Below are 9,509 nucleotides of genomic sequence, written 5' to 3'. Positions count from 1 at the left end.
TAAATGAAAAAAATATGACATAATATATAAAAAAGTCTCTAAACTATTTTAAAAAATTTACATAAACTTTTATATTTTTATTGCGTTCAATTAAAGTTTTATATTTTTATTTTGAATCAAATAAGTCTTTATATTTTTATTTCAAATCAAATCAATTTTTATAATCAATTATTAACTTAGTTAAAATGTCATTTATCATTTTATACCGTATAACATTGAACTGATATGTTAATATATTATAATTAATGATGATGTGATATGTTGATATATTATAATTAAAGATGACGTATCTTGCTAATTTAACATGACAACATGATAATGTGGTATTTTTTATTTTCCACATTAATCTTATGTTAGTGTCATATGAATATAAAATAATAAATAATATTTTAATTAATCAATAATTAGTTATAATAACTTATTTGACTCAAACTAAAAATATAAAGACTTAATTAAATACAATAAAAGAATAAGATTTATTTGAATTTTTTTTATAGTTTAAAAGCTTATTTAAGCATTATACCAAAAATTAAATAGTTGCATCTCAAAAAAAAAAAAAAACTTAAATAGTTAATAATCAAGTTATCTTAAAATTTTTCCTATAAAAAATTAGTGTTATTTTAATATTAAAAAATTCTTAAATAATGTAGTAAATTTTAACATCAATAAATTTTAATGGGATATTTTACATAAAAGGTATGCATAAACTATACTTGTAAAAATTACTAAAAAATTAATCAATTATAATTTTGAAGAGATAAATTCAAAATTGTCAAATAAACATATGATTTTCATCTAAATACACTTGCAAAGTTTAAGAAGTTCAAAATTAATAGTAATATACATTCAAAGTGAAATTCCAACCAACTTACATTAAATTTATGTACTATTTAAAGTTTTTGTTTTACACGAAAGAAAAAGGGAAAAAAGGAGGAGACAAATAAACATAAGATGAAAAAAAAAGAAACTATAGGGAGGAGAAATGAAAAATAGAGAATGGCAAAGTTCTCTGTAGGGATCGAAGAAGATGGGGAAGGGCCAAGCAACCGAGTCGCTAAGCGTCAAAGGGTCGTTCGCGTTTCCGATTTAGTCTGCCCTGTTCAAGAAGACGCAGAGCAAGAGGACGAAAGAGAAGAAGAAGAAGAAGAAGAGGAAGGGGAAGAGGAAGAAGAGGAGGAAGAAGAAGAAGAAGACGAATACTACGACGAAGAAGAAGAGGAAAGTGGGGCTGAGCAAGGAGCCATGAGCCTTGAGACTAATAGAGATGGGTCTATTTCTATTACCCTAACTGACCCTGAAGTTCTTGATTGTTCTATCTGCTATGAGGCCTTGACCATTCCAGTTTTTCAGGTTCCATTTTTTTTTTTGTATTCGTTTTCCGCTAATGGCTTTGGATTCTGATTTGGGTTATTGATTATGGATATGGTTTTTTTGTTTGTTAGGTGAAAAGCTTTGAAATTTTGGTTCTTTTGTTGATTTTATTGGTGAAAGGATTTGGATTTTGATTTGGTTTTGTGATTTGGATATGAGTTTTCAGTTTTTGGTGAAAATATTTTTTTCATCATTGATTTGATGAGGGAAACGCTTAGAATTTTGATTTAGTTTTTGTTGTTGTCTTTTTTTTTTTTTTAAGACAAACATTTTGCACCTGGGTTTTTGTTTGCTGGTGAAAAGTTTCCCAATTTTGTTTAATTTCTTGATCTTTGCACATGGATTTTTGTTTTTTGGGGAAAGGTTTTCAAATTTTATTATATATCTTGATTTCTTAATTTTCAATTTGGGTTGTTATTCAACTTGTCTTTCTTTACAGTTATATCTCTGAAGGTTGTGTACTTAGTGTGATCTAGGTGTATGCGATGAATCCATTAAGAGTAGTTATTGATGAAAAGCTTTGAATTTTGATTTGTGCTTATTGTTGGAAAAACTAGCTTAGATTGTTGGACTTCTGGGGTTATTAGTTAGTACGACTTATTGATTTGATACTTTTGGGAAGAAGTTAAGTTTCTTTAATTTAGCCAATGCGCTTAGATTCTATAAATGGGTACTAGAATTTAGAGTTTTCTGTCTGTTCTTATTTATAGACTACTGTAAGGAAGTATATGGATGTTGAAGAAGCATGCAGTGACTATTAGCTTCAGTGGTGGAGGATGGGTTTTAAGTTGATAGATGTAATGATGAGAATGATGTGGAATATGTGGACTTCTTGTTCCCCACATGAATTTGTAAGGTGAGATTATGAAATGATTAATTGCAAGTCAAATCTAATTGCTGTTTTGAGATTCATCGTCTATGCAGATAACACATTATAGTGTTTTTGGATGATGCTAGATTAGCAGGTCCAGACTTGTTAAGATATTAATATAAGCCTCAGTGTAGGAAATTTTATAAATAGTTGTATGTCTTTAGCAATAAAGTGCTCTTTGAACAAAGATTTTCCCTTTTTCCATTTCTTTAATCGTGCAGCAATTATCTTGTGTTAGATGGGGCTTATTAGGACTGCTAAGAGATAATACTTCATAAGCCTGTATGTGGTACCTACTGAAAAGAGAAACATGAAGATTCATAAGGATAAAGGTTATTTGCAATTCCAAGTCAACTTGGAATTTTAGCTCCCTGACATTCGGAAGGTTGCTTGGAAACCTTTTTCTAACGATGATGACTTGCAAAGTTAAAACCAATTGTGAGATCTTAGTTTTATGTTTAAGAAGGGTTAGATTTTCAAGTTTCTAGAAAGAGTCAAGAATAAGCAAGAATGGAAGAATAGGGATTCCTATCTATTTTTAACGATGCAACTATCACATTCTGACTCCTGCAAAAGTGTTTTTAGAAGCGTTTCTCATACTTTGACATGCACTAGAAAGAGAGAGGGTGAGGCGTCTGGGTTCTAACTTTTAAGATTATGGACGTACTTGGACATATATGTATAGACTCAAAAAAACTCTTTAATACTTCACCATGATATATTTATGCCAGATTAAAAAAACCTCTTTAATACATCACCATGATATATTTATGCCAGATTAGTCTGGAATTTATGAGCATGAAGAAAAATCATGACTTTTAAATGTTTAATAATTAGCTCTTCATGTGAATCTCTTAATGGTGAATCTTTGAATTTTGTAATGGCTGTAATTTTATAAGTTTGTCATAGTTTCTTATGCAAAATTAGATCAAAAGTACATGTTCATTTTTCCTTTTGAACTTGAGGGTGTTTTGGTGGATGGTGTGGGCTGTATGTCCTGTCAAGCATATCATTCATGGCATGCATGAAGTTCACGGAGTCTGATAATTTTCCATATTTTTGCAAGTATATTATTCATTTTTTCTATATATATCTAATGCAGCCTGATAATATTTTGTGCGCTTGATTGGCAATTCAGTGTGAGAATGGGCATATAGCTTGCTCGATCTGTTGCATCAAAATTAGGAATAAATGTCCATCCTGCGCTACCCCTATTGGTTATAGTCGCTGCAGGGCCATTGAGAAGGTTCTGGAATCAGTCAAAGTGTCATGCCAAAACACAAAGTATGGGTGCAGAGAAGCATTCAGGTATAGTATAAAGCAGAAACATGAGAAGATATGTCCTTATGCACCATGTTCATGCCCCCTTGCTGATTGTAACTTTGAGGGTTCATCAAAAGAGTTATATGAACACTTCAGGGATAAACACAAGTATTCTGCAACACGTTTTCAGTATGATCACACGATATCCATTACCGTAGGAATTGATGAAAGGTTCTGTATTCTTCAAGAGGAGCAAGATGGTTCTTTATTTATTCTCAACAATAAGGTTGAAACTTTGGGAAATGTAGTCACTTTGAGTCGGATTGGGCCCTCGGAAGAGAGAGGTTTCTTCTATGATCTTATGGCAAAAGCTCTGACAGAGGCAAGTACCGTTAGATTACAATCCTTCACGAAGAGCACTCCAAAACAGGTTGATAACCCACCTTCATTGGGGTTTCTCCTGGTTCCGAGTCAGTTCTCTTGCAATTCTAGGAAGCTCAAGATGGATCTCTGTCTGCGGCATCACGGTGAATATCACTTTATCTTCCAAAGACCTAGTGGTGTATAAGTCATGTAAATTTTGGTGCAGAAACTGGTGACTTGAATATATATATATATATATATATATATATATATATATATATTTATATTTATATTTATATATTGTATCAGGCTTTGATATGCTTTCTACTATAGTTTATGAAAGCTTGTGAAATTATTTTATGTGACCAGCTTGGCGCTCTCCAACCCGATGGCTATGTGGATATGTTACACCTTCGAAACCAAAGCAAGTCATGGCTTGTGAAAGGTTCATGTAAGCCTTTACTATGGAAAATGGTCCAGTAACTGACTTTACTCAGTGGGAGGAGGTTAGAACCATTCGTAATGTGCTGTAAATTAGACTAGACATTGGTGTAGACGAAGAGGCCACTTTGAAGTGATTCCTTGATTCTGGACCTTTTGGTTTATTTCTAGCGGCAGAGTTCATACTGTGTAGTAACCGTGGGGGATATTAAGGAGGGGAAATGGAAACTTAGCCAATTGGAATACAAGTGCCAAATAACTGCTCCTTATATATGTTATTTGCAAAACATCTTTTCGTTTATTTATGGAGGAATGTGCTGGCTGAAACAGTTTTTGAATAATGACATTTTATCTCAGAGCAGAGTAATGACATTTTACTGTCTTGATTTTAGAAAGAAGTTCAGACTTCTTGAAAATCCAATGCAATCATCTAAAAAAGTTTATTTAATATTTTTAAAAAATGAAAATTGTTGTAACATATTTGTGTAAAGATAGCACAAATTGTACTTCACAATTAAGTGCAAATTAAAGAATATTAGTTGCAGGACAACCAACTTACAGAAATCTTAAAATTCTCCTCCATTTAAGAGTAGATTTTTGGGATATTGAAAGATTGGGGAAAATATGGAGGATTAGGGAGGGAGATTTGGGGCTCATGTCTCTTTTCCCCCATTTTTACTCCAAAAATTATTGCACTGCTTTTAAGATGAATGATTTTAAGTTTAGTAACCGCCCCATTTTAATCCTTTTTGATCAGTTAAAAATCTCCCAATCAAATCAAATAAATTGTAAATATGATTTTACACTGGTTTTAAGAGCTGATGGTTTAAGTTTAGTAACTGCCAGCCCTGAGCTCCTTAATGTTTGATATCATATATCTTTTCAAATTTTGCATAGCTAAACCCAAACTAAACTTTGTGATTATCCTTTCTTGTAACCCTTCAAGCAAAGGAAATGAGTAATAGTTATAAATATATAAATACAACATGCATGGTAGAATGCCATTACAATCTCTTTTAGCTTTCCATTCTTCATAAAACTTGCCTCAGTTTTTGCTTCTTTACTCCTTTTGCTAGTATATTCCTGACACATTTATGGCCCAAAATAGTGGTGGTGGAGGTGGTGGCAACAGTGGCTGTGGCGGAGGCGGTGCTAATAAAAAAGTTGAGGAGCCGCAAGCTCACCCTGTGAAAGAACAGCTACCCGGAATTCAATATTGCATAAACAGTCCACCTCCTTGGCGTTTGTACACTAATCCCGTACATACTGTTGTTTATAGATTCTATTCTTTACCATTCTTTCGTTTTGCATTAGGAGTCAATTCTGTTTTCATTTAAATGTAGTTTGAATATTTTACTTATTTATTTCATCTTGCTTCTTCACTTTTTAATGGCGTCATAGTGCTTTCGTTCTGGTTTGTAATATAAGATAGGGATGGTTTATATTTCAATATTTAGTTAAATTGTGAAAGATTTTTTAACCAGTCTGATGGTACTAAATTGATCACATTGCAGCTGAAGCACTTGTATTGGGGTTCCAACATTATCTGTTGACTCTTGGCATCACTGTTTTGATTCCAAGCATGATCGTTCCTCAAATGGGTGGTGGGAATGTAAGGATTCAATTTGATATTTATCATGATCATTCTTCTGTTTTCTTGACATATTATCCTCTACATAGTAACTAAGCTAAGTCTTTTTCTCGTGTCAATTCAGGCAGAGAAGGCTACAGTGATTCAGACCTTACTCTTCGTTTCGGGATTAAGCACACTTCTTCAATCATTCTTTGGCACCCGACTGCCTACCGTGGCAGTTGGTTCTTATGCATATTTAATCCCTGTGACTTCTATTATCCAAGCGACAAGATACAAGTCCTACTTAGATCCTTATGAGGTTGATTGCTGTTTATACTTGAAATAATTCTTTTAGATTGTATCATTTTTCACTTTCGTTTGTTATATTTCCTGCCTTCAGTAACCTTGTCTATGAATTTATAGAGGTTTGTATGGACTATGAGAGGGATCCAAGGTGCACTGATTATTGCTGCATGTTTCCAAAGTGTAATGGGATTTTTAGGCTTGTGGAGAAATGCTGTGAGGTGAGTTCTAGCAAACGTGTTCAGATTTATTGGATGGTTGGGTATTCTGAGTACTTTATCCTTTCTTCAGGTTCCTTAGTCCTCTTTCTGTTGTTCCATACGTGACTTTTACTGGGCTTGGACTTTATCATCTTGGCTTCCCCATGGTAAAGAGTTCAATCCTTCACCCCTTGCTTTCAATTATTGTTGATGATTGCAGTGCTGCTTGTCTTTCTTGCACCAAAAGCTTAGAGCCTTTTTTCTTTCTTCTCCTTTTAGGTGGCAAAGTGTGTTGAAATTGGTCTTCCAGCTATTATAGTGATGGTTTTCATTTCACAGGTTAAGTATCAATTCCTTTCCGAGCTAGCAATTTCTCAAGAGTATCCTAGAAAGTAGAGTTTTTACCAGGAATGCCATCTTCTCAAGCAACAATTTTTCTGTTTAGAGTGAACACAGATTACTGTTTTCAGTTATAAAAGAGTTATGTATCTTACAGCTTCTCAGTTGACCAGACTATCTAAGATGTCATGCAGTTTATAATGTGTCATTATGGATGAGTTCCTTCCCCTTAATATTGTCACCTGTTCAATGCTTTTGCAGTTTCTTCCTCGTTATATAGAATCAAAGCGGCCCATATATGACCGGTTTGCAGTCCTCTTTTCAGTTGCAATTACATGGTTATTTGCTCAGCTTCTAACTTCAGCTTCTGTATATAAACACAAACCTGAGAACACTCAGATTAGTTGCCGGACTGATCGTGTTGGACTTCTTAGCTCAGCTCCTTGGTGAGACTGAAAAATTATCAGTGCCAATTTTTAAACCAGCCAAATTATTAAAGACACTTTTGTTTAAAATATTTATAAATGGTATTATTTTGACAACATAAGGTCTTATTACTTCATATCATGTCCTTGGCTGCAGGATATATATTCCTTATCCCTTTCAATGGGGAAGCCCCACTTTTAATCCTGGAGAAGCTTTTGCAATGATGGCTGCTTCTTTGGTATCTCTCTTTGAGGTATGATCCTTGATAGAGCTTTAAAGTGTTTCTAGGTTCTTAGCTATCTATTATGCCATCAATTTCTCATACTTTTGGAGCCATGAGAAGGCGGATAACAGAAACATCACCTAATGCTATACCATCGATCTACAAGTATAATTTCTTTTGCAAAAGTCTGCATTATGAGCTTGCTTAATAAAATTAAATTTCACTCATTTAGGAGCAGAACCATACATATTGAATAATTGAATAAAAAATTTTGTTTAGACTTTACATATCATAGACATAACACCTACTAGTAGAAAGATTGAAATTTTTAACTTTCAGTAACCATCTCCTGGTTCTCTGCAGTCAACTGGAACATTCTTTGCAGCAGCAAGATATGGAAGTGCTACTCCAGTGCCTCCTTCTGTTATCAGCCGTGGAGCTGGATGGCTGGTAATATTTGTTTCTCAGAACTGTCAATGAAGTAACGAACAATACTTTGACCTTACTCTCAATTCTAGACTTTATCCCTTCTTGTACAATGCCTTTGCTTTTCCAGGGTATTGGGGTTTTGCTCAATGGCTTGCTTGGTTCTGTTACTGGCACTACTGCATCAGTGTAATGAACTTAAACTTTAGTTCTTGAACATTAATGTAATTTAGAACATTAGATGGATGATTGCTAGCCCCACCTATACTTATACTTTGCTCTCTACAGTGAAAACACCGGGCTTTTGGCATTGACAAGGGTTGGAAGCCGCAGAGTGATACAAATATCAGCTGGCTTTATGATTTTCTTCTCTATATTTGGTAGGCCATCCATGCAACCTTAAATATAATGGCAGGTTTTAGATTTCTTCTAGTATAATTTATCCTCAACCTCAATAAGTTAAAAAAGCTCCAGGTGTACTTTTTCATTCCTCGTTTCATTTACACTGCTGTTGCACTCTAGTATCTTTCTTTTGATAAGTACTGATCTTTGGCTATGTTGTGTACTTTACAAGGAAAATTTGGAGCATTTTTTGCTTCTGTGCCACTACCCATTTTAGCAGCTTTAAGTTGTGTTCTCTTTGGCTGTGTCTCTTCTGCTGGTCTCGGCTTTCTCCAATTCTGTAACCTGAACAGTTTCAGAACAAAATTCATATTAGGCTTCTCTTTCTTCATGGGAATATCTGTTCCACAGTACTTCAGAGAATATTACCATGGTGGTTGGAGATCAGCTCATAATCCTGGATGGGTAACATCTCAGGACTAAACTTATAAAAGTAAATAAATGAATCTTAAAAATTTCATGTTTTTAGCTACTTGACACTTTTGAATGAATTGCAGCTCAATGACATAGTGACAGTGATGTTCATGTCTCATACAACAGTTGCTGCTTTGGTTGCATTGTTCTTGGATGTTACACTGTGCAGAGAAAATGATGAAACAAGAAAAGACAGTGGCTTGAAGTGGTGGGAGAAATTTAGCTTATACAAATCAGATGTTAGGAATGATGAATTCTATGCACTACCCTGCAGCCTCAACAAGCTTTTCCCAGCTCTTTAACTCTTTCGCATCTTTCTCTGTTAAACTTCATAGGAGTGAAAACTTGAGCTGTTTGGTTTTGCAGTAATGGTTATTTTCTTTCCACTTCCTTTTTGCAATTCCTTCATTTTTCCCAATCTTCATTCTATCCTGTTCCCACATTCGAAATTTGATTTTCCAATAAATATCAAACCAAAAACGAATTTGATGTTCCAAGTCTAAAAGATTGAACTTACGTACCAGCCTAGCCAGACCAGAAAATTGTGATGCTTTTAATATTTGCGGGTTAGAAATGGCTGAGGCATTGCTTCAATGTAGTCACACCATGGAAATGTGAGGAGAAACCTTTGATTAAGACAAAAAAAAGGGATGAAAATGGAGAAAAGAAAGTATAAAAGAAGTGAAAATTCACTGTTTCATGATAAGTATATGTTGATGCCTGTCAAGAAATAAGACTTACGAACTTGATCATAAAATCTAAACTCTAGTTTTTAAGGGACAATAAAATAGTTTAAATGGGGTAAGATGCCAGAAATGACTCTTTTATATTAACAAAACCACAAAGAAGATTGGGCTGGGTTTGGAATGGCGTTAAAGCCGAATCCTTTTCCCG

At 34.0% G+C, this 9,509-nt stretch overlaps 2 protein-coding genes across 2 annotated transcripts; both read left to right on the top strand.

The window, feature by feature from the left end:
* Positions 1-919: 919 nt before the first annotated feature.
* Positions 920-4,681, top strand: LOC18601940 (putative E3 ubiquitin-protein ligase SINA-like 6). Its single transcript, XM_007033042.3, has 3 exons — positions 920-1,350; positions 3,381-4,032; positions 4,238-4,681. Exons 1-3 carry the CDS (start codon positions 997-999, stop codon positions 4,321-4,323), a joined length of 1,092 nt encoding a protein of 363 aa, XP_007033104.2. The 5' UTR covers positions 920-996; the 3' UTR covers positions 4,324-4,681.
* A 615-nt stretch (positions 4,682-5,296) lies between these two features.
* LOC18601939 (putative nucleobase-ascorbate transporter 10) lies at positions 5,297-9,015 on the top strand. Its single transcript, XM_007033041.3, has 13 exons — positions 5,297-5,551; positions 5,824-5,921; positions 6,025-6,201; positions 6,306-6,406; positions 6,477-6,552; positions 6,665-6,724; positions 6,986-7,170; positions 7,307-7,403; positions 7,737-7,823; positions 7,930-7,988; positions 8,088-8,179; positions 8,374-8,606; positions 8,699-9,015. Exons 1-13 carry the CDS (start codon positions 5,404-5,406, stop codon positions 8,915-8,917), a joined length of 1,632 nt encoding a protein of 543 aa, XP_007033103.2. The 5' UTR covers positions 5,297-5,403; the 3' UTR covers positions 8,918-9,015.
* The last annotated feature ends 494 nt before the right edge of the window (positions 9,016-9,509 follow it).

The sequence above is a fragment of the Theobroma cacao genome, chromosome 4 (assembly GCF_053813885.1).
Source record: "Theobroma cacao isolate CCN51 chromosome 4, ASM5381388v1, whole genome shotgun sequence".
NCBI lineage: Eukaryota > Viridiplantae > Streptophyta > Magnoliopsida > Malvales > Malvaceae > Theobroma > Theobroma cacao.
The sequence above is the reverse complement of the archived record's forward strand: the minus strand, read 5'-3'. Positions and strand labels throughout refer to the sequence as shown.

Coding starts and splice junctions, on each gene's coding strand:
- LOC18601940 (XM_007033042.3), top strand. CDS start 997: ATGGCAAAGTTCTCTGTAGGGATCGAAGAAGATGGGGAAGGGCCAAGC. Junction 1,351..3,380: donor TGACCATTCCAGTTTTTCAG/GTTCCATTTTTT, acceptor TTGGCAATTCAG/TGTGAGAATGGGCATATAGC. Junction 4,033..4,237: donor TCTCTGTCTGCGGCATCACG/GTGAATATCACT, acceptor TTATGTGACCAG/CTTGGCGCTCTCCAACCCGA.
- LOC18601939 (XM_007033041.3), top strand. CDS start 5,404: ATGGCCCAAAATAGTGGTGGTGGAGGTGGTGGCAACAGTGGCTGTGGC. Junction 6,407..6,476: donor TTGTGGAGAAATGCTGTGAG/GTGAGTTCTAGC, acceptor TCCTTTCTTCAG/GTTCCTTAGTCCTCTTTCTG. Junction 8,180..8,373: donor GATTTTCTTCTCTATATTTG/GTAGGCCATCCA, acceptor GTACTTTACAAG/GAAAATTTGGAGCATTTTTT.